At 37.5% G+C, this 24731-nt stretch overlaps 1 protein-coding gene across 3 annotated transcripts; it reads left to right on the top strand.

Moving 5' to 3' along the window:
• The first annotated feature begins 445 nt into the window (after positions 1 to 445).
• Positions 446 to 24130, top strand: LOC103046731 (CDP-diacylglycerol--glycerol-3-phosphate 3-phosphatidyltransferase, mitochondrial). 3 transcript variants are annotated; one of them, XM_007259271.4, is made up of 11 exons: positions 446 to 580; positions 4789 to 4987; positions 7284 to 7361; positions 7514 to 7610; positions 8227 to 8416; positions 8839 to 9017; positions 14611 to 15035; positions 15315 to 15390; positions 18502 to 18650; positions 20174 to 20338; positions 22408 to 24130. In XM_007259271.4, exons 1-10 carry the CDS (start codon positions 465 to 467, stop codon positions 20291 to 20293), a joined length of 1629 nt encoding a protein of 542 aa, XP_007259333.2. In that variant the 5' UTR covers positions 446 to 464; the 3' UTR covers positions 20294 to 20338; positions 22408 to 24130. The 3 variants fall into 3 exon arrangements, 2 of the variants coding, with proteins under 2 accessions (XP_007259333.2, XP_022524730.1); XR_007424420.1 differs by lacking the exon at positions 18502 to 18650; XM_022669009.2 differs by lacking the exon at positions 7284 to 7361.
• Positions 24131 to 24731: the final 601 nt, after the last annotated feature.

The raw sequence follows: 24731 nt of genomic DNA, 5'->3' as shown, positions 1-24731 counted from the left end.
AACGCAGCGAATTAGTTCTGATACGTTAGCTCACAGAAACATTGTGCTGATCGACATCACCCTAGAAGTGATGTGGGGAGAGAACAAGGTAGCCGATGGCAAGCTACATGAACAGGATTCAAACCGGCGATCGGCAAAAGTACCAATTGGTCTTATATAATATTCTAATTTTCTGAGACACTGATATTTGGGTTTTATTGGCTGTAAGCCGTAATCATCAACAATAAAATAAATAACTGCTTAAAATAAATCACTCTGTGTGTAATACATCTATATATTATATATGTTTTTTACATTTTGAACTAAATTACTGAAATAAAGTAACTTTTTAATGATATTCTATTTTTTAAATGCACTAGTATGTTATCATAATTTGAAGTCTCCAGGCAGCGGCTGCTTTAAGGCTGTCCGTCTTTCTCTGTCCTTCACATAAAGTTGGCTGTGTTGAAGAGTGCTAGGGAAAGATGGCGGCCCCCATGACCTGGAGGAGACTTGTGTACTCTGTGTACACACCGGCTCTGTCCGGGGTTTTCAGCAGAATCTCGGACCGGTTATTCAGGACGCAGGACAGGAGGAGAGGGTACGGTGTTTTAGCGGTGTCTCTCATTTACTACAGCATTAGAGGAAAAGGCGTTTTAAAGAGCTGTGTAGCTGTATCCGGCAGTGCTGCTGCTGCTAACATGCCCACACTGAGCTGAGCCGGACTGTGTTTACCTCTCTAAAGTACCCCAGACCAACCGAATATACTGCGATTATCTGCTGAATTAGACTCAGCTGTGATTTATCGATACGTTTCTGTCAGTGTTAGACAGGGCGCAGTTAGCATTGTAGCTAACTGGCTAGTTTGGTCAGGTGGCATGTCGTGGTCAGGTGATCCAGGGTTAGACTGTTTTATTTAACCCAACTAACGTGACTCCAGTTTAAGAGACAGTAACATTAACCGCAGCTCATGTGTTTATTATCTGTACTAAAACACATTCTGCCTCCTTTATTCTTTTTCTGACGGTTATCCTTTACCCAAAGCTCAGATGAAGACATTATTTGTCAGAGACTCTTTAAAAGATGTGGAGAGTTTACTACTTTAATTTAATTCATAAAGTTAGTAGTTAGCTTACTGAAATACTGGACATCCTGACCGCATCACTTCAGGACTTTGTGTGAATCTGTGTTTATTCATCTGACCTTATTTAAAGAAAGCAAGTGTTGTCAGTAGGGCTGCAAGTTGACTAATCTGATAAATATTTAGATTAGCTGATTACTCAACGATTATTTCTGCCATGTCCTCCATCTCTAAAAACAATAGAAACAGCTGAATATGAGGCTTTAAATATGTAGATGTTGGTTAAATGTGGAAAATACTGAAATTCAGTGCGTAAATATGTAATCTGTTGTGTTTTAGCACTTTTTGAGACACAGAATTAGTTGAGTGTAAACTGTGTGAGTGAGCAATTTACCATCTCCCATTGCGCTTCTGTCTCCAGCACTTTGTGTAATGTGCTACTGTTACAAATTGACCGATTAATCGACAATGAAAGTTGTAGTCGACAAATTAAAATAATCAACATTGTTAATTATATCAACTAATCGTTGCAGCCCTAGTTGTCGGTTAGTCCTATAGATAAAATTTACTTCTTTAAAAGTGTACTTTTGGCTTTTATAGATCTGTTCAAACCAGTTTAACAACTAAAACGCTTTAATTAAAAGTTTTAGGTTCTGTATAACAAGTTCTGAAACAATTTGCAAGAACAAAATGTTAAAATACAAATTATAAACCTATTGTTGTCATATATGTTACATTATTGTTTTAACTTATAAAAGATATTTACAGTCATGTGTCCGATAAATCACGAATGAGCTGCTCATTAATTGATCTGGTTCAATGTTAAATTTGGCATTAATGTTCAGAAACGGATCTCCAGTGCCGGATAATAAATTCCCATATTTTATGTAATAACTGTGGTTTAGTTTTCAGATATATTAAAGTTTTTAAATCTCTTTTTACACTTAGAATAATAAGCCTGCCTATTGCTTTTTAGCGTGTTCTTCTATTTCATACTACACTGCCTGGCCAAAAAAAAGGTCACGCCTAGAATTAACCAAACAAATGATCTGGAGTTTTAGGAAAATCAGTTTAACAATTTATGCATTTTCTAACGTCACATATATATTGGGGAGCAGCAAAATGTCACATTGTCAGTATTTTCAATATCATGCGGCCCTAAATAAGAAGTATTGCTACTGTAGTTTTGATCCACCCACCAACAACTGTATTGCAGCCTTATCTTCAGTGTTGCCTTCCTAAGCATTCCTGCTGAGTAGCAAACAGCTGTCTTGGATCACAGATTGTTGAAATTATTTGAATCCTTGCTTTCCTAAATATTTCCCTAATTTTTCAAAAGAAGATTTATTCCAGATTTATACTACAATCCTAAGTTGTACTTGTTACTATCAAGTAAGATTGCTAAGCAATCTTTGCGGGAAAAAGGCCTAAACAAAATTTATATTTTGTTTACAGTCTGTTCATGTTTGTTCATGTTTTTTTTCTTCAGATTACATGTAATAGGCCATAATACATGCATAGGTTCACTGACTGTTTTGGATAGCAAATAAAATTTAATTAGAACTCTCAGTAGAACTTTGCTTAAATCTCTATAATTGAGTTAAAATGTAGGGCTTTGCAGTAATTCAATATCCTTACTAATTGCAATATTATGTTTTAGTAAGGGTTTTATAATTTCTAAACATTCAATATTTAAGTGTACTTTATTTATGTATTATTTATCACTGACTGACCTTCATTACAGGGTACAATACAGAAACTACAGGAACATTTTAGAATGTATAGGTACAGGCATCTGCTGTGGGAGTCCTTGGCAGTTTGGCTTTATCATTCCTCCTATCTATATTAGATTCACACCACTTCGACTGAAATTAAGAAATATATTGTGATTTAATTTTCGCCCTTATATTGGTATTAGATGATTAGATAATTCAGTGAGGTACAATATTGCAGTGTACACACAGTGTAATACAGTAAGCTTTTGTAAACACTGGAACTGGAGCCGATCACAGAGGAAGAATGCATCGTTGATTCAGTCCCGCCTTCGGCCGTATTTGTTTTTGGGTAGCTAAAGCCTGTACGCTGTCGTGGTTTCTCTGCATGGTAGACATGACTCCCTCCTTTTGTTTTTTAGAATAAGAATGTGAAATCTGACTGTATTTGTGTGGTCAGTGTGGGTGCAGTGGAGAAAAACATGTCTGGGATTGGGTTGGATTGAACTCGGGATGACCTTGGTGTTTGGCGGTGGATCTGAGCAGGGTTGTAGAGTTAGACTTCATGCCGTCTCTCGTAGGTCATGTTCTTGTCTTCCTGTCATCTGAGTACTGTCGTTTTTGGCATTGGCTCTGATACTGTGTTTAAGTAGCTGTGCTGTTCTGTTCAAATGTGGTGACGGATATATTAAAATGATCAAGTGTCGAGTGACAAACAAACAAATCGGCTACTTGTTTAGCCCTAAAAGTATTTGGCAAGTAAATGGCATCAGTCTGTTGACAAAAACTGAATGAGGGTATTCTTGGGAAGGATCTAGAGGCAGTTATCAGTGTCTGAGGTTTTTGATTATTAAGTGACCTCACTGACATTCTTGCCAACCACGCTCATTTACCCAGAAGCATCTGCCACTGTGGTGTTGAAATGTTCCTGTTAGATACTCAGCTTTGTATTAGACTGTATTGGACTGTGTCTGTCTGTAGAGTACAGTCACCCTTTTTAAGTAGAGGGTGAAGTCATTCTGACCTGAATCTCTGGGAACTCTTTACTGGAAGAGGTAAAAACAGGCGTAGTTGTTGTTTTAAGCCAGTAATGTTGTCGTTGCACAAAGTCACTTTAAATCTTTCTTACAACACGGCCTCAAACTCAGATTATTTCACTTGTTGCAATTTTGTGACTAATCACATTCAACCTGCAGCCAGCTTGTGGTGATTTCTAAAGTTGTGATGTCTAAGCAAACTAAAGACAAATCTATCTTTTTTTTTCCCCCCCGAATATTATCGTCATCAGGAAGAAGTGAAACTTACAATTCCATCAGAGGAAACTGATGAAATACATTAACCAGCAGCACTGATGTCATGGGGCTCATTCTGTCTTCCACACTTTTTGAAATACTCAAGCATCACTTAAATTTAGGTGTAAACGTAAGGATGATTTCAACATGCTATATATATAGGAGTAGATTTTAAAAGTAATTTGCTTCCCTTATGGCATAAGAGACCTCTTAGTTCCTCTACAGTTATTTAGTTTGTAAAAAAAAAAGATAATATCTTTTAGCTTTTGTTCCTGCATCAGATTTATGAATTTATTTTAAAACCTTTCATTCCACTTTTTGTAATGTTATAAATCACTATTAGAGCTGCCTGGGGCAATCAGTTCTGTAATTTGGCCACCTGTTTTATATTGTACTATTTAGTGCTTCATTCTTTTTTACAAGCCTACACAAGGCCAGTGAGAAAGTGCCATAAGAAAAAAAAAATTTTTCCTCCCTAAATGCCTCAATATAAACCTATAAAATAACTTCCAAAAGACCTCCATATTAATTAAAGGTTTGTCCTATAACTTTATCACAGCCAAGAACTATTTACAATTGATCTTCAGTTCAACTTAACTGTGCATGTTTGAAAAATTATTAAATATTAATTAAAGCAGAACAATATAACTAAAACGGATTTTAATTGATGCTTTTTAATTCTATTTTACTTTTTCTCTTCTCCATCTGCTTCCCCCTTCCACAGGTCCTCTCTGCTTCTCCTGGCTCCTCTCCTGGCAGAGACTGACACCACACCTGCCTCCTCAAGGCCTCCAGGCTCTACAGGAGCTGCAGGACTACACTCCCGCTTCCACTGGATCGCTGAACATGTGCCGGCCTTCAGGGTGCCCGGGGGCCGCATTCACATCCTTCACTCTCCGGATGAGTTCTATCAGGCGATGAAGGTGGGTGCTTTTCTATATGTGACCGGAACTGAACATTGTAATCTCACCACAGTAGATCATGTTATTTTTTTTATGAAGACCTGCTACTGCAGGTGATTTGGATTTGAAAGGGAAACAAATGTAAAGTTATCATTCTCTAATCTGTGTGTGTGACGATTCAGAATTGGCCTAAGTATCTTTGTGCAAATCTACAGTAAATTTAAAAAGGCTTATTTCCTGATGTTAGAAGAGTATAGGAGAACTTTGGACTGTTCTTGAAATTCAAGCAGTCGAATGTCTGTCACAATAATATAGCTCTGGAAAAAAAAGAGACCACTTAATGTTTTTTCTTTATTTTGCCAAAATAAAAACCTCTGGAATATAATCAAGAGGAATATGAATGATCACAAACCATCAAACCAAGCTGAACTGCTTGAATTTTTGCAGCAGGATTGGCATAAAGTGATCAAAAAGCAGTGTGTAAGACTGGTGGAGGAGAACATGCCAACATGCATGAAAGCTGTGATTAAAAACCAGGGTTATTCCACCAAATATTGATTCCTGAACTCAAATATGAAAATGAAATGGTTTTCTTTGCATTATTTGAGGTCTGAAAGCTCTGCATCTTTTTTGTTATTTTAGCCATTTCTAATTTTCTGCAAATAAATGCTCTAAATTACAAAATATGTATAAGGAATTTGGGAGAAATATTGTCTGTAGTTTATAGGATTAAACAACAAAGTTAATTTTACTCAAACATATACTTATAGCAAAATCAGAGAAACTGATTCAGAAACTGAAGTGGTCTCTTCAATTTTTTTTAGAGCTGTATATAAGTAAAAGTTTACAGACACACTCACACACACACTCACACACAAAGCTTGACTACTGCCATGAAGATGAATCACCAAAAAGCTGTGTAGAAGTGTAACTACGTTCTCTGGAAAAATGGTGTGCCATCAAATACTCCTGGGATGAGGTGGGATTATATACAACATTTACTGTCATTAAATTACTCAGATGTTGATGACAGAAAGGGCATTCCTATTAAAATGTGAAATGCTTTCTGTGAGACATGTCTGAGATTTAACCCTGATGGCTATTTCCTTTCGCAACTCATGATTACTCCTCCTGTTACTGTTAACTTTAATTACTGGCTTGTTACTGGTCACATGGCTAGTCACGCTGTTGCTCTTTTTAGCCCATAAAAAGTTACATTTCTTTGCATTCTAATAGAGATTTAAAGTTCAGTCTTTTTACTGTGGTTTGTGCACCAGCATGTAACTGGTTTAGATGTGATTGACTTTCTCCAGTAGAACACTGTAATTCTACAGACCCTGGGTTGGTACGGTTCTATACAATGGAGTGGGTTGTTACTTCAAAGAAGAAATACAGCACTTAGTTGAAAGAGAATCGATTGGTCATTAAAATTTTACTGATCTTTTGAAAGCCTAAAAAGTTTCACTGCTTTGTTTTCTAAGGGACACATTTTTATCACATCCTTCTCAATTACAGATCCCTCTAGTTGCAATAACAGCAGTGAAAGAAGTGCTTGCTATCTGAAAAAAATGTTTTACAGATTTATTTATATGAAACTTAAACATAATTTATTGTAGAAACATTTAGATGTGAAGAAACGTCATCTGCTGATGTTGATCCACTGGGGTATTTCAAGTCCAGTGTCAGGGCAGCTGTCCAACCAATTTTTATTAAGCCATAATCAACATTGTATGTAATAAATCTATATAATTGTTTATTTTTTATTAAATTCTACAATAAATTAACAGTTTGATGTTTTTTTTTTTTTTTTAGCTGCACCTGCTATTACATATTTGTGTTCTTGCACTATTCTTTTTTTATGGTTGACATTTCTCTATTTGCACTGCAAAACTGGTTTAAACTGTTTAACTGCATGACTTACAGATACTGAGAGCTCTCTATTTTTCTATTTCTATTTTTTTTCTCTTTTTATTGCTATTATTTCACATTAATCTTTCACTTTTACCTATTTATATTTATTTCTTTTCTCGTGCAATGTGGATCTGCTACTGAATGCCTTGAGCTGATACCAAAAAGACAATTAAAAGGCAATGATACTAAAAAGGCAATTATCAGCTGATATCAATATAATTCCGGTACCATTGCAGATGGCTAGTTTATTTTCCTGGAATAGCTGTGATGAATCTGATTTAATTGAACAATGAATCCAAGCTGCTTAATTTAAAACATTTTTACTGAATCATTCTGTTGTAGTGTGAATTTAACCTGTTTTTCTTTTTAAATGTTTTACATATTCAATATCTGTGTTTATATATAGGCACGTATCAAGACTGCCAAGCGACGAGTGGTGATGGCGTCCTTGTATCTCGGCACAGGACCACTGGAGCAAGATCTTGTACGTAGACTATGCTAAAGATTTCTAATAATCTGGTTAAAGGAGAATTATGTTTGCAGTATCACTAGTTAATTTTACTAAAATATAAAAGGTACGTTTACAAGAAGTGATTTGTATTGATTTTTCTCTTATGCTTACTTATATGCTTACAGGTGAATTGTATGGAAGAGGCTCTTGAGCGCTCTCAGGAAGACACTGCTGCTAATTTGAAAGTCTCTATACTGCTAGACTACACCAGAGGATCTAGAGGTCGAGTATGCTTTTTCATCTCTTCTGTTCTCACTGTGCTTTTGCCAACTGTTACCAGTTTTAAACACAATAGCCCATATCTAATTTAACAGCATGTTAAAACATGATGATTGATTAAATTCCTGAGAACGAGTGCTGGGGAGTAAGGGAACCTTAGGGGGGGAAAACCCACTGAAAACACTACTTCCTTTCTGTGGAAATCTGTTGTTTGCAGTTAATGGTGAAGGATGTGTGGATGTGTGTAATTGTGTAATTTTGAATTGCTTACTGCAGGGTGTACTTTTCGTCTGTAGCATGTTTATAGTTCCCATGTAATAAAGGGCTTTTTTTGTGGTAAAAGGAGGAACCTTTTTGGAATCATTTGTCATCCGCCTGTCAGATTCTCACCTAAACATGTTGCAAGTTTATGAGGAAAGGCTGGGAGATCATTCTGAAACTGTCTGTTTTTAGAATTAGTTAAGCATTTAAAATTTCTTTTGAGGTTTCCTGTTGCTTTTTTCACATTAGTTATAGGCATGTACTCATCTCCAGTCATTGACTTGATGTCCACATACCACATCATATTTTATTAGTTGATGTGTTTTAATGTGATCTTTTGATTTTGTGTTTTTTGCAGGAAAGAACAATTCTCGCACCATGCTGTTGCCTTTGCTGCAGCGTTTCCCAGAGCAGATGAGAGTATGTCTGTATCACACTCCAGACCTGCGTGGGTTGCTGCGCCTTTTAGTCCCTGAGCGCTTCAATGAGACCATTGGCGTGCAGCATATCAAAGTTTATCTTTTTGATGACAGTCTGATCATCAGTGGGTATGGGCGGAAAAAGAACACCACAATATTTGCCATCAAATGCAAATAACTACAGTTCTAGTGTTGGATCATGCAAATTTCACTGTGATAAAATTCAGTATATGGCCTGTTAATGTGTATTTAATTTTACAGGTAGGAGTGTATGGTAAGCCATTAACTTAAAAATAGAAGTCAGTTTTGAATACTTTTTTTTATTTCATGTTTATAACATAAAACATGTTCCAACATTATAATATTACTTCCTCAATTTTGTTTATAGTTTTTAAATGAATTGCTTGCCATACCCTCCTGCTTTTGATGAGCATAAGATCAGATTTAGTGGCAGCAGCACAAAAAATTGCCAGTAGTAATAGACATAAACATTGGATCCAGTGTCTGTTAGCTTGTTGGAATAATATTTTTTTTATTATATTGTTTTGCAGGGCAAATCTCAGCGATTCATACTTCACTAACCGGCAGGATCGTTACGTGCTGTTGGAGGGTTGCAGAGAGGTTGCAGATTTCTTCGCTGAGCTCGTGCGAGCTGTGAGTGATGTCTCATTACAGCTTGAGTCGGATGACAGCGTCCACACAAAGGAGGGAATGGTACATCCTTACAAAGGTAAGTTGCAGTGTCCTCTAAACAGTACACTTAACAACTGCATAGACCTTTTAAAAGGTCCACTCACTAGGACTCCCCCTATTACTAGTGATGTCCCAACACACCAGGAGGGTGAGGAGTAGCACATGCTTCCTCCGATGCATGTAAAGTCAGCTTCTTTTCGAGCTGTCCACAGATTGCCGAGCAGCCAGCGCGCTTGGAGGAAAGCACAGGGACTCGGTTCTGATACATCAGCTCACAGATGCCCTGTGTTGTGGACATCACCCTAGGAGTGATGTGGGGGAGAGAGCGCCAATTACCCACCCGGAGGGAGCAGGGCTAATTTTGCTCCCTCTGAGCGCCGGCAGCTCGATGGCAAAGCTGCATGAGCTGGGGTTCGAACCGGCGACCTCCCGCTTATAGTGGCAGCGCTTTAGACTGCACACACGCTGGACCACTCTGCGCCCTTTTTCTGTAAACTTAACTTGCCATTGCATCAGTTGCACTTGCAGCTTGCTATTTTGATCTTGTTACCAGCCAAAAGCTTCTGTACTCCTGAATCATGTACCTGCAACTTTTCCTTTTGTTTCAACAGAAATCTCCTCTGTGAAAACAAAAACTTGTTGCCATGCTGCATTTCTTTTGCACAAATGCAGCCAAGCGGAATAGAATGCTACCACTTCCCTCATTAGTCACATACAAAACAAACTTCTGTGTTGTTCATAATTTTTTTTTTGCTTTTACTGTACAACCTAAATCGCCACTATACTGGCTGTAATCTGAACTTTATTCACACATTAGTCCTTTTGGTACTTTACAGGTATTGTATTGGGTCTGTGATAGTACACTGCAAAGTCAGCTTTACCAAGTATTTGATTCTGAGCACTAATACAATTCCATTCCAACTGAACAAGGCAGATAATCCTTTAAATAATCCTTTAAACAGAAGTATAATAGGCAACAATAGCCATTTTCCTGAGTTAATCAATCAACAAACACACCGGCTGATAACTCGGATAACATCCTGTTGCTCCTGTTTTGACTGGACATGTGATTCTGGTTGTCATGGTAACGTTTACACTAAGTGATATTCTACACATGCTTATTATCGGATTACTTCTAATGTGCATGTAAACAGAGATTTTTATCAGATTGATAAGTAGTCTGTACATACAAACACTTCTATCAGATTCTATAATCAAAATAAATTCTATCAGATTGTAGAAAATCTCGGCGTGTAAACGGAGCCTAGTCTAGTCTTGTCTAAATCTAAATAACTGGAAAGTTTCTGAGTAAATTACTTCCAGCATCTTGGCATGTTTTCCCCCGCCAGTCTTACACACTGCTTTTGGATGACTTACTGGTGCAAAAATTCAAGCAGTTCAGCTTGGTTTGATGGCTTGTGATCATCCATCTTCCTCTTTATTATATTCCAAAGTTTTCCAATTTAGTATAATGAAAGAAACTCATAATTTTTTAAGTGGTCTCTTATTTTAGAGTTGTATATGACATTACATAAATGTATTAACATACATTAGTTGTGTACATCGCAGAAGGTTTTTTGATAAATATCCTGCTCTTTATATAAGTATATAGTGGAGTTTTTGATTTGTTGAGTTTGTGCCTATTGTTCTACGGTTTTGCCATGCTAAAGTATGAAGTGTGTTTTTTGTTTTTGTGTTTTTAATTACTTATGAAGTTGGTGCAGTTGGATGATTCTGTGGGGCAGACATTGGATAATTTGGACTAATTAATGAGTTAATGAGAGTGAACCAATGCTGTAGTTACTTTTTGTGTAGGTAGGAAAATTATGTACAATTTAAAACTTTCTTTTAATTTTGTTTTGTAAATGAAATGGTCAGCAGTCCATTTATACTGTGGTTAAAAATGTGTACAGAAGATTTCTTTCTAAGCAGGATTTACAGGTGTTGTTCTCAATGCTTGGTGACGTGTCATGAAACACCCACACAAACATACAGCATTTCCTTGTACTACTTGCACTTTTTTTTTTAAGCTTTCACTACTGCTGCGGGTTTAGACCCTGTGCTGTGCCAACCAAGCGTTCCAGAGTCTAGGCTGGCACCAGAGATACTGATAGTGGTGGCAGTGGTGGTTGGGGTAGCAGTGCCCTGGCTGATCTATGGCTGGTGTATCTTACATTCAGACTGCTCCCCGGACTCACAGAGGAGCACAGACGAGTGAATGAGTGATTACGTCCACTGCGTAAAGCCATATCCGTAACCCAAGCACCACCACTGAGAAGCCAGCGTCGAACCATGACATAACCACTCCAGAACGGGGCTACAGTTTGTCACGGATCCTAGAAATAGAGTGATGATGTCACCTTGCTGGTGGTAAATGATCTGCAAAGGGAGGGAGCGAGGGAGGGTGCAGTGGATGGAGAGACGCAATGGAGTGAGCTAGGGTTTGCTGGAGTCTGTTGAGATGGTGAATATGATATTAAGGAGTGGTCTAAGGTATAATTTAATGTAAATTGAGTGCACTATACATGATGCTAGTCTCAGATATGTATGATAGTGTCTGAATTATTTTCATCAGCAGCAGAAGGCCCACATCATCAGCGAAAACTGATAAAGTTAATTTTTGTCATGTCGTGATCTATTGTGACATTCTGTGGTCTTAAGGCAGTACTGACTTAATGCTGCGTGGCGTGTTGTGGGGCACTGAGGAATCATTAAGTCCAAATTCTATGAAAGCGTATTTATATAGTGCTGTTTTTTTTGTTTTGTTTTTTTTAACTAATGTTAAAACCTTTTTAAAGATATGGGAAAGATATGGGACTAAGCTCAAAAGGAAGAGGAAGAAACCTTGGCAGGAATGTGTACATTGCTAGGAGTCATAACATGCCTCTGCATGTGTCTCCACTTCCCATATATATTTTTAAAAATTAAAATCACTGGAATTTTATAAAATTCTGAAGTTGTGGTGATTAAGGTCCCTTTCTTGTTTTGTCATTTTTTTTACTTATGAAGGGCTTCCAGACAGTTATATGTCCTTTTATACTCACAGCCTTGAGTTGTGGAAAATATACCAAAGAAGAAAATATGCCACTGACTGACAAAATTTCTGTCTTAACCTACATTAACCTCCATTTTAGGTAAAATATAAAAAAAAAAAAATAAGTGTCACTGCTCTGCATTTGAACTTGAATATATTTCGACAGAAGAAAATAACCTTCATTATACATCCTTTTATACTCACAGCATTGACTTTTCGACTTAAAGTAAACTCCTTAAAAGCTTGAGTTACGCCATGTTTGGTTCCCCCTCCTCAGTATAAAGGTTTTTCACATTCATACATCTTTGTTTACAGAGCCTTTAACATTTCAAGCTTTCTTTTTTTATAAATGTTGTTGATGGTTGAACAGAAGCACCTGTGGATCTGTTTCAAACTGATCCATTTTCATAGTTTAACCACAATACTCTTCATATATGGATTATGACGTTGGTTAGCAGTTTCTGTAATTTTCCATACCGGAGATCCCTATTAGTTTTTGCTCTGTCTTCCTCTTCACGCCTTCATATTAAACAAATAACACAGAGCAGTGATTAAGGCAAAGCATGCACTTCCACTAAACTGGAACTGGATGACCCATCACAAAGCCCATCTGCTGAGTCTGCACTCCACTGCCTGTGTAGCACCAGTAACCGGATCCTCCCGCCTGTCGGTAAGAGTGGCTGAACTCCACGGCCCTCTTAACTGGATGTGTTTGGTCCTCGGAGGCTTCAGAGGCTTGGGGTTTCTGGTGCACTGCCTGTGGGGAAAGCCCCTGTCTCTGCCATCAAAGCGTGGCTTGTTTGCTCCACACATATTTGTGGCTTTGCCTCCTTTCTCCGGTCGGCAAACAGTCTCTGGATTAGCCCGTCCTAGTCCGTTCTTAACACATCCTCATTGTGGAGTGCACAACCAAACTGGCCCCAGATCAGCCAGATTTGGCCATACATTACAAACACACAGCACTTTTGTCCTGAAACTAATTCATTATTTACAGATTGAATCTCTTTCTATGACTCACCGTGGCACATTATGTCTAGCAGAGGCGCCAGGCTTTGACAGAGCGCCTTTCCAGACGGTCAGCAGTTATTGACCCGTGTCTCTGAGGTTTGGATCATGCATTTACGAGATCCTTGTATGTGTAGAGGCCTTGCTGAGAGGTATGGAGCACATATCATCTGAAAAAAAAAGTACTTCAGCCAGTGCTTCTTCATACCTTGTATGTCCAAATGTTTGTGTACACCCTTATAATGAATGCATTCAGCTACTTTTGAGTTTCACTCATTGCTGAAAAAGATGTGCTGGTGCACAAAACACATTGTGTCTAGTGCTTAAAGGGAAGTATTGTCAGTATAATAGGACCCTCTGAAGCCAGCAAGTAAACTTGAACCTGTTGGCACAATGCCTAATGCCTGGCATAGGCTAGAGAGGCATACAGTGTGGAGCAACGAAACTTGGCTTGGGCAATTCATTGAAAGTAATTGAAAATTAACATTTAGAACCTTTGATCAACTAAGTATTTTATCAGTACTTTTCCCTCTGTGTACTGCACATGCTGCACATTTATAAAATTGAAGGAATAAACTTTACTAATTTGTCTTTTTTTTCCTCCTCACTATATCTATATTGTAGATGACCAAACTAATCAGAGTTTGCTTCTTTAGTTTTGCACTGGAGCTATTAGGCCGATGTATCAAACAATAGAAGGTTAAGTACACCAAGTACAATTGTGCAGACCCCACACTTTAGGTTGCTAAGTAATATGCTTTTAAATAAAGTATCCAGGCTACAGCAGTTTAGTGCTGCTTATTGATACAGGAGTTATAAGAGTGTGTAACATTTGGACTGCTTTTTAAATAGAATACAGGCAGTTCTGTCATTATGATGATTAATCAGTTACTTACTTATTGTACAATATATAGACCTCAGTAATATTCGCTTACCTGAAATTGCCATTTTTTCCAATGTTATTCCTTAAGATCCCATTATTATGAACAAGCCAGTATGCTATATCTTTTAAAATGTTAAAAAAAGTTTTTTTTTTTTTTTGTATAGGTTTATTTATTTAGGATATTTAAAATGCTAAGGTTCTAGTTGCAAAGTCTGAATATATTAATCAGTTTAAGTTCATTGCTCTTAAAAGGGGTGTGAAGGCATTATTATGATATTATATAGTAATTATATTAGTAGCATAAATTGGTCTTATAATGATGATGACTATGGATGATAATAAATGATAATAATTACGACTATTGTCTATTGCTATTATTTCTGCTACATTTTCCAAATGAAATTGGTTATTGTGACAGGCCTAGAAGTGTACAGGCTACAGCAGGATAGTGCTGCCTATTTACACTGAAGTTATAAAGAGTATTTCATCCTGAGCTGCTTTGTGAATCGGGTATTGGACAGCCAATCAGAGCAAAGATCATTTGCATGTCAGTTTTAAAAGATGATATAACAAAAATGTCCTTTTGTATTCCAGGCGATAGAGCATAATTAAAAAAATGTAGTAATGAGTTATGATATAAATATGTGATTAAATATATATAAATGTAAATATATTGCAAAGCCTCTCAGTCTGATCTCTTATTCACAGGTAATCGCACAGACTTCTCCACCTCAGCACAAAAGCAGATCATGGAGGTGATTAACACAGCCAGGGTCCAGCAGAACCTACAGGATTTAGAACATTCACAAGATTCAGACCTGGAGCTGGAATCTGGAGAGGAGCGCAGCGACACCTGGGTCTTCCCCCTCGTCCAGATGAAGCCTTTGGGCATTCGGCTGGATGAGGAGGTAACACAGAGACTGCTGTGGGAGGCGGGTGGAGACTCCACAGTCTACTTGACCTCAGGTTACTTTAATCTGACGCGAACCTACATGAGACTAGTGCTGGGAGCTGCGGCAGATTACCGCATCCTCATGGCCTCACCAGAGGTCAACGGATTCTTCGGGGCCAAAGGGGTGGCAGGGGCCATTCCTGAAGCATACATTCACATTGCAGGCCAGTTCTACAGACAGGTGATTTGAGACTCTTAAATTGTTTTGAAGTTGTAAAGGGAGATTAGACACACAGTGTAGAACTAATTAGAGATGTCCGGATTGTTATCTTTTTTTGCTGTTGCCTGATTTGATTAGAGTACCTTTATGCTGACTGTTGGCTGACACAAGTCTTATTAAATCTTTGTGTTTCTGTAAATAGATAGCCTCTAACTAGATAGATAGATAAAATGAGCTGTTAATTGACACTAGTGAACACTATACAATTGTTTATTTATTTATTTATTTATTTTTTTAAAGGTGTGTGATCTAGGTCAGCAGAGTCGCATCCACCTACAGGAGTATCATCGGCCTGACTGGACTTTCCATGCCAAAGGTGAGTAGTTAAGATTCTGTGTCCTGTGTTTACAGCATCCACTTAAACAAACACCACATTTTAAAGAGTTCCCAACAAACCCTGCAAGGAATATCTGGAAAATTCATTGTCAGGAAGTGAATGGGTTTCCCAGCATCATATGTCTGATGGGATGGCCTTTGATTCTTTCCCGCTCTGCTTTAAACCGCTGAGGCTGCCAGACACTTGTGATGTTTTCTCTGTAAACTAGTGAAATGAGCAGAGCAAATTCTTTGGCGTTTGCTGACTTTTAAGGCATTTGAGCTTTTTTTTGTTCTGGGATGTCAGTTGAGGGGAAATTGAGAACTCTGGGAGAGCCAAAACAAACATTGACTAACTTCATTCAGCTCCAGCTGTTGACAGGTACAGCTGTATGTTCTATTATTTCTCATTATGGGAGGATATATGGTGGGGTGGATTGGGAATTTTAACAATCAGTTCTGATTTTTTTTAAACTACTTGCATCAGTTAGGCATGACATTATGACCACCTCTTTATTTCAACCCCTTTATCCATTTTATAGCTACACTGAGCATACTGAGAGACTATAATGTAGTTCTATTAGCCTCTTTTCACCCTGCAGATATTAATTGGGTGGTGGATCATTCTCAGCACTGCAGTGATGCTAATGTGATGGTGGTGGTGTGTTAGCGTTTGTTGTGCTGCTGGTACAAATGGATCAGATACAGCAGTGCTGCTGCAGTTTTTGAACACCTCAGTGAAAATCACCCACCAACCCAGAAACACTGTAACCACTGATGAAGAACTAGAGGATGACCAACACAAACAATTGTGTTGCAGCAACAAATGAGTTCTGTCTCTGAATTTACAACTTTACATGGTGGAGCAGCTAGATAGGAGTGTCTTGTTAAGTAAACAATGAGTGGATACAGTTATTAAAAACTCCAGAAGCACTGCTTTGTCTGATCAAACAAACTAACAAACACAACACCACTATGTCCATGGCACTGCAGTGCAGAGAACGACAAAATGGCAACGCACACACACACACACACACACACACACACATTTGCACACTCTGTTCCGTGAGACTGGAGATGAGTTGGAGGCAGAGAAGAAGGAAGCAAGCCAGAGAGGGAGGGGAGAGACTAGAATAGAGCGAGGAGCGAGAGAAAGAGAGCTGTAAGTTCAGTAAATATGGGCAGCATCAGTGGAATTTAATTTCACGCTCCCGTTGAGAAGTCCCGCTTATTAGATAAAGCCCTGTCAGTGCCGTCATTTCTAGTAAACAGAGGAGCAGAAGTGGGAATAGACGGGGTGCAGAGGTCCCCTCGGTCAAGCAGGAAAAAGAATCAATGACCATTAGCTGGCATTCTGACGCTGGCCCTCAGCCTACCAGGGACCTATTTACCCCAGGCAAGAGACAATGAGCTGGCCTAAGTGAGGGTGACCGACCATCTGACTGACTGACTGACTGACTGAGTGATTTAGTGAGAGAGAGAGAGAGTGATGGACAGAGAGAAGCAGGAACAAGAGAGAAAATATTCTCATGATGTAACTCCTTTAACTAAAAATATATTTTGGAGTGAACTCCTGTCATCTCACATTCTTTTGGGATTCATAACTGACAGTTTGTACATACAAGGAAGTCCTGAGAGAAGTTGTCTTCCCGTCAGCTGTGGTACCTGATAATCAGCTTCCATTCAAAGAATGCTAGCTTGCGGCAGAATAACTCAGTGTCACCTGTGCATGGCATCAAAAAAAAAAAAATTACCTTTCTTTTTGTAAGCTTTACACCTTAGTCTGGGCTTTTTTAAATTCTTGTATTCAATTGTGTAATAAAGCAATCAAATGCCCTATTCAGAAATATATTATTGACTGCTTCTAACTTTATGCCTTTAAACTAAAGACACAGAAGGATCAGCCTGTTCTGAAATACCAGGATATCATATTTCATGTTCAGGGTTTCCTGTAAGGGCTGAATGGAGGCCACATGTCATTGAGCTCACAAATCCTGTGCCAGCCAATGAAATGTGGCCAACTTGAAATAATGCTATTTAAGCTGGGTCATGTTCATTCAGACTCTGGTACTTACAAAGCTTTCTTTGGAAAAACCACATGTAACCTGGTTTCAGTACACACAGCACAGCATAGACTAAATATTTCTTTAAAATGCTGCTCACTGCTAACTGAAGCGGAGCTGCTTGGAACAAGCTTGTGCTCGTGTCTGCCTGCATGCATTTACAATAAAAAATGTATGAACATTTTAGCTTTTCTGGGAAGATACACAAATGTATTCTTAAAGAAAAAAAGCTTATAAAGAATCTTATGATAATCATTAAAAATATCTCAAACATTTTGAAATATTATTTTAATAATCTTAAACACTTGTCTTTTTTCGATATGTGCAAAAAATATTGATAAAAAGATCTGTTGTGATATGGTTTGCATTACTTTACAAATTCTCTAAAAACAGTATTTATTTTTAGTTGATAGTTTGCATGCAAAGATTTAGGTAACCGTACAGTGGTTCATTTTGTGTTGTGTTTAAGCACTATGTAGCAGCGCTGTCCTCAGATCCCACTGTTCTTATTTTAAAACACATATTTATTGTGTATGCTATAAAAAAATTACATTATATTGGAAATCTTCTCTCTTGAATGTATTCTGTTGCCAGGTTCTTGCCAATATGCAACCCTATTTTAATGCTGCATTTCTCAGCTTAATTTAAAGAATAAAAATGATTTTTTTTTCCATTTTACAGGCTTTAGCTTAATTTGTTCAGTTTCCTAAAAATATTTGGAGATTACTTTTATTTATTTATTTTTTAATCTTGTTAAATTAGACGTTTATTTTAATAATTCAACTATATAACCTGAGCATTTTAGAGGCATACATTCTGAACAGTCAAAAATCAGTAGGCTGTTATTGTAAGGTTATAAAAATGATTAAATAATATATTTTGTGTGAAATGTATGAAAAATAAGAGTTTAGATAAGTTATATTTTTTTCTGAAGACTATTTTGTGAATCCTGCCCCAGATTTCTTTTATTCGTTTGTCTATTTTCTTCTTGTGCCACTTATTTCTTACTAGCCCCTTTAATCCTCTCTTCTTCTTCTCTTTCCTCGCAGGACTGTGGTACTACCTGCAAGGAAACAGTCGTCCCTGCCTTACTCTTATTGGCTCTCCCAATTTTGGTTACCGCTCTGTGCACAGGGACATAGAGGCTCAGATTGCTATTGTGACTGAGAATGAGGAGCTCCAGGCCAACCTGCAGCAGGTTAGACTCATGATTCTGTAACTGAATTACATTACATAAGGCTGGGTGGAACATTCATTCACTGATTGCAAATATTTATGGATTTAATCGTGTCTTATATAAGCATACTAATTACATTATTAATAACTAGTATCATGGGAGCCATAGCCACACCACAACGTTTCCCATCATAGTAAAGCTCATTATATCTACAACGTTTACTCTTTATTGCATTTTTAGGCCAAGGCCACGTGATCCTTCTGGGAAACCCATTCATGAGTGGTAATAAAAGCTGAGTTACCATAAGTGGGTTCAGAGGATCATTGGCTCTATGGATGACTTAAGGTTCTTGTCAGTTCTTATCAGGTAGTTACATAAGCTTATGGCAAAAGCCATCAAGTCATGTCCTGTGATGAGTCAATACCCTACTTTCAACCCCATCTGTGGCCATTAAATATGAATATTCCTGTATAGCTGTCAATGTAGACCAAAGCTAGATTGTTCAACACAAGGTGCAAACCTTACTTTACTTAAAGGACACAAATAGATTGTCATTTTAAAAGTTTGCTTGTAAAAATAGCTCAGAAAACTGTATATTTAAGTAATACACTGAAATGCCAGAAGTCATGGGACAGCAGTATGTAAACCTATCACGAAGTATTACCTCAGGGGACAGATTTGAAACACCCACACCTGTATAATTGTGAGGTGCTATCTTGTGAGTGCAATTAAAAAATGGCCAGCGTGCTCATGGCAAGTAAAACTTGAATTATTAGAGTTAGAGTGAGGACTGAGTGAGTTAACCTTCCTCGATCTACAGGGTTATACCAGAAATATGCTCTTGTTGGCATTACCACTTACAGTGGACAGAGCAGTGAGTGGTAAAGATTTTGTTCGGCAGCATTTCTCTAAAATTGTCAGTACAAACAGAAAAGTGACTGTATTGTACTGACAATTGTGTGTCTTTTGTTACTAGGTTTTATTGTTTAAGTTGTATTGTAAGGAACTTGGTTCTTTATTTGGTTACCATGAACAACCTACAGAACTACAGAAACACAACTAGCTATTATTACCAACTAAAGAAACAGAAATACACTTACCTATAATAACCCTTAGCCATTAAAGGGTCATTAAAATGGCTTATGAGTGTGACAGTGCATCAGACCTTGCAAGCTATTGGTGCTAAAGTGTAGAGTGCTGGGTTGGCCTGAGCAGCATACTCCTCCAGATTTTACGAAAGGCAATAGTCCTTAATGTCTCTTTCCTGATTGGGTCATGCTGTTCAATTAAAAAAAAAAGTTGTCTAACTTGCCAGTCATTGATCTATTACCGCTGTTAGATATAAAAATTGTCTCCATTTTAGCTGTTTTTTATTTTTGTCATTTTTCACTTTACATAACGTGAATCAGCCAGTTGTTTTTTTTTTAATATTTTTTCAAAAACTTTTTTTTATATGTATTGTACATAAACTTAAATACGTGTAACAGCTTAATTTTTTTCACGCTTTTTTTCTGCAACATGTTGATATTTCTTTTCTTCTCCAGGAGCAGGAAATGTTGTACAAGAGGTCCACAGAAGTGTCAAGCTCCACTTTCAAGCAGCCCGACCGTCATGTTAAGTTATGGGTGAAGTTGGTCACTCCTTTCATTAAGAACTTCTTCTGAGGAGCTACGTGTCTGAGTTTCTGAACTTCTTACAATCCATTCAAGGTTGGTTAATCTACTACAGGGGTTACTGAGTACCCTGGCTCCCAATGCTTTCATAGAACAAGTTCTGTTGAAGAGCTGCATAAAACTCGTCTGATGGGCTAAATCAGGTGTTTGAGCAAGGCAAAAAAAAAAAAAAAAAGAAACTTTCTTGTGTGAGCATTTCAAGCTTAAAAAGAAGGTATGCTTTGTTTACCTACATGCACTGTATTCTAAAATATGCTCCAGAAATTAGATGTCCATCTTCAGTCTACAATAATACCTGTATAAAGTTGGTCGCTGTAAGACCAGAAAACAGGAATCAGCGTTTTGTGTTTGGTTTTTGTCCTGTCTCCTGTTTTGTTTAGCACGTATAGAGTTTCCATGAACATGGATCCACACAAAGCCCAAGCACGCAGACAGTGGGTTCTGAAAAATGTGCGCGTCACTGCAGTGGTTCTTCCAGACTGAGTCCTACCACATAGCTGAATGCAGAACCAGCATGTCCAGACCACAGCATGAACTGCTCCATGCATTATTGCAGTGCAGTCAGGATTTAGTCTCTGGGCTGCACTGGTGGTGACCTTCCTTCCTGCTTCTGCTGCAAATATCTGAAGCTTTTTAAAGTATTCTTTTGGTCAGATGTATATAGTTTTATGCAAAGGTTTGAGCACCACTGGTCAAATTTATGTGGTGTTAATTTTTAAGTGAACATAAGTTCAAACTAACTATATTTAAAGTTAGAAATGTAACAATATCCTACCTCAAAAGAGCCAATGATGATTAATGCGTCAAAGCTGTGTACTCATGCAGTGTGACCTATACTAAATATCCTAAATGAGAGCATTACTGGACTGTGTGTGTATATGTCTGATCATGAGACCTTATTTTTACAGAATAAAAGTGTGCTCGACCATTTAAAAATGTGAACACTAATAATATAGATATATAAATGTTGATTTTAAGTATTTTACTAGTTCTGACCCTATTTCTAGAACAGTGTTGAAACACAAGTTGTAAAATGACTTGCTGCACCTGTGTTACAGTGCGATCTTAACCTTAAAATATTTAGGAAGAATCAGAAGTCATGTGACCGTGTTATCGCAATGAGAATAAAACACTAATGAGCAGCTCAATCACTTGAACTAATTCAGTTCTTTTTTTAATATATATATAATCAAAAACTGGCTCCAGGCTCCTAATATAATACATTTATATTAGGATTGGTTTAGCAGATTTTCATTAGATAAATAACAAAATCTCTAATTTGAATATTTTGCCTATTTGCAGTTTGACATTTAGTAATGGTGTAACAGTACACAAATGTCATGGTTTGGCTCACACTGCAGTTCAGCTGTCTCCTTTCATTTAATTAATTGTACAGACAGTTGTAGTACAGTTTGTTCTGTCTTGTTTCGTATAAACTACCCTGAGGTTGTTCTCTCAGCCTGTAGTGTGTTTATTAGGCAGTAAATTGTAAATGAGAGCAGACAAGACTACAGTTACTGCAGCAATAATTTCCTGCAATACCTACAATAACATGCAAATTTACTGTATTTAGCCTTATTGATCGTACTGTGTATTCATACATAAATACAGACCAAATGAAACACCTGCAGTGTATTCAGGTACACTAAAGTACCAAGTTGACTTTTTATGCTGCAGTACTGCCCCCTCCTGGTTGTGTGCTGTGCATGGCTATGATAAAATCCACTTTAAACGACAGTAATTTTAAAATGTAGAAGTATCTTTTTTGCTTTTTCGTACCAACACACCCAAAGGTGTGGGGGGAAAGCAGACAAAAAATATTTAAATAAAATGTTAATCTAAACCTGGATCCTGGGACCTGGATTAGCTCATGTTAAATCGCTCAAATTTAACATTAGCCTACTGCATCCCAACTCAACACATACATTTTAATTTACTGAGAGGACTACACTAGTTAATGTGATTCTGACTGGTTTTGAAACTCTCTGCAATGTGTGTCTTGGGACAGAGCAATTGAATCAAACCAAAGCTGACATAAATAAAGACACTAATTGTTTTATTATTTAAACACTGAGAAGCAGAGATGATTGTCTGTTTTTCTTCAGTTTTCAGGTTAAAACTCCAGATGAAGATTGGCCCTTGCATGCAGTTCTTGTACAGAGCACCCGTATACATTCTTGGTCTCCTGACGTTCCACTGGGATAGCTTTGATGAAGAAGATGACTGCCATAGCAGGTGTCGAGACCTTTAGATAAGCATCAGCAGTTGCACTGGCTTGGGTGTCCCATTGAGCTTCTGTGAAAATGTTAATTCAGCATTTCACTTTATTCCCACCGTGTTTTATACCAAAGAGCGCACAGTCCAGGATCCAGTCCAGAGAGGCTGCAGCACCGTCACCTTGCTCTACCAGGTAGGGCAGGGTAAACACTGAGGCTTTGTTCAGACTGCATGCTTAAATCAGATTTTTGGCATATCTAGATTGTATCCAGGTGGTAGTGATAGAAGTGAGGGGGACCAAGAAGAGCCCCAAGAGGTCAGATGTTAATTACTAAAGCTGACCTTGTTACCATAGCAACCTCTGCAGAGGCATTTGTGATGTCCAGACATGCAAATCCGATCTGATCACTTGCAAATAACAGAGCAGACAGCCACTTCAACAGATCTGATTTGGGAAATGAATCTGATTTGCATGCAGCCTGAATGTAGCCTAAGACTGTGATGTGTTCAGGCATTTCAGGACTGGGTTTGGATTATTCTGGCTTTACAGAAATGATGGCACTCCACTGTGTGTCAAAGTTGTAATCAAACACAAACACAAGTGTTGTCTGTAATTCAGCATGTCTTTGGCAGTGTGAGTGAAGAGAACTTCACTCAAAATTTTATAGAATATTCCTTTAATGCAAAAATAAAGGAAAATATTTGTGAAATAATAAGTGATGTGAGAAATGAAGGCTCTGTTGAGCTGCCCCAATTATTTTTTTTTTTTTACTTGTTTTTATAGACATTTGGTTGCTATCTGTTTAATATACCAGAGATCAGCAGTGTCTCGGTCTGTATGTATATCTTGCAAACATGAGAACTGAGAACTGTGCAATTTTGTTCAATTCTCAAGTTACTATATCCAGAAAAGAGCCACTGCGTTCTGATATAATCCTCTGTTCCACAAGATGAGAAACTTTGTGAAGCCAAAAGTGAATTATTCTAGAGGGCCTTAGCAAACGTTTATTCTTTTATTCAGTGACAGGGTTCTGCCTTCCACTCCTGAAGGCCTAAACTGTGGAACAAAAATACAGGAATTTAACCATTAATATTAACAGAAAGGTGACACTGTACCATGTTCATGACTAAGCTGTGTTTTCTAAGTGTGTAAAGAATCATTTCACTAGCAGTTTACAATGTTTAAATATTTTGTATTATTATTATTATTATTTGCATTATTTAAAAAAACTTCTGCCTGTTTGTTTAAAAACTGGAACCAGTACAAGATCTGTTTTAAATCTCATTTCATTTAGCTTTTTATGTGTTGAAAGAGCTGTTAATGTTAAGATGAATAATAAGATGAATGTGTGTTTGGAAGGAGACCAATATGTACGATACAGAAGTGCCGGTGAGTCGGGGTTTGAATTGATACTATAGTCAGTCTATAGTAGGTGGTTTAATGTTCTACTTGAAGCCTTGTTTTAGGCCAACTGGTCAAAGATCACGAGCCTTGAAAGACAGATGTGTCCTTCTCCATGTAGTATAAGAATAATATGTACTCATTTTTCTGTGTTTTTTATTGTGTTGTGAAGGCAACGTTTTTGACAGAAAATAAAGCTTTAAGTGTTATATGATGGATATTCCGTCTACCATTAGCAATATTAATTCACAGCATTTTAAAAAAATGAGATCATGAATTAAAGCACCCTCTCCAAGGTGGACAACTTTTAAAGTCTGAAAAAATAAATTCTCGACTAAAAAATGACAGCATTTCATAAATTATAATCTACAGTTGTTTTCTCCTAATCATTACTGTGCTGACAGTGGTAGAAAATGCATTCTGGGATATTCTGACTGTCCCTGACTGATGCTTCCTTGTTAACCTAGGTGGAACAGGAATACACTCATGGCATTTGGACTGTAGTAGATGTACTGCTAACTGTGAAAGTTGTTCAGAAAATGCTCCAAAAAATGTTTTTGGACTGAAAATGTTTCATTAACATTTTTTAGAACACTGGCCTCAGCCCAGTTGAGCCAAAAAGTACAAAAAATATGTATAATTTGGCAACAATTAGAACCATTCCAACTTTTTAGGGGGTTGTGTCAGAAATGCTGGCCTAAAACATTTTTTGAAAACTGACCCAAAACAAGTGTAAATTGCTGTTCACCATCCCCTCTTCACTTGTAAATTATGAAGTACTTTCATTGTAAGAGGGTATATAATTTTTTT

Source organism: Astyanax mexicanus, chromosome 15, assembly GCF_023375975.1.
Source record: "Astyanax mexicanus isolate ESR-SI-001 chromosome 15, AstMex3_surface, whole genome shotgun sequence".
In the NCBI taxonomy this organism is placed as follows: domain Eukaryota; kingdom Metazoa; phylum Chordata; class Actinopteri; order Characiformes; family Acestrorhamphidae; genus Astyanax; species Astyanax mexicanus.
The sequence above is the reverse complement of the archived record's forward strand: the minus strand, read 5'-3'. Positions and strand labels throughout refer to the sequence as shown.

Excerpts from the sequence above, each read along its gene's own strand:
- LOC103046731 (XM_007259271.4), top strand. The coding sequence starts at position 465 with ATGGCGGCCCCCATGACCTGGAGGAGACTTGTGTACTCTGTGTACACA. Across the intron at positions 581-4,788 it reads ACGCAGGACAGGAGGAGAGG|GTCCTCTCTGCTTCTCCTGG; the intron begins GTACGGTGTTTT and ends CCCCTTCCACAG. Across the intron at positions 8,417-8,838 it reads GACAGTCTGATCATCAGTGG|GGCAAATCTCAGCGATTCAT; the intron begins GTATGGGCGGAA and ends ATTGTTTTGCAG.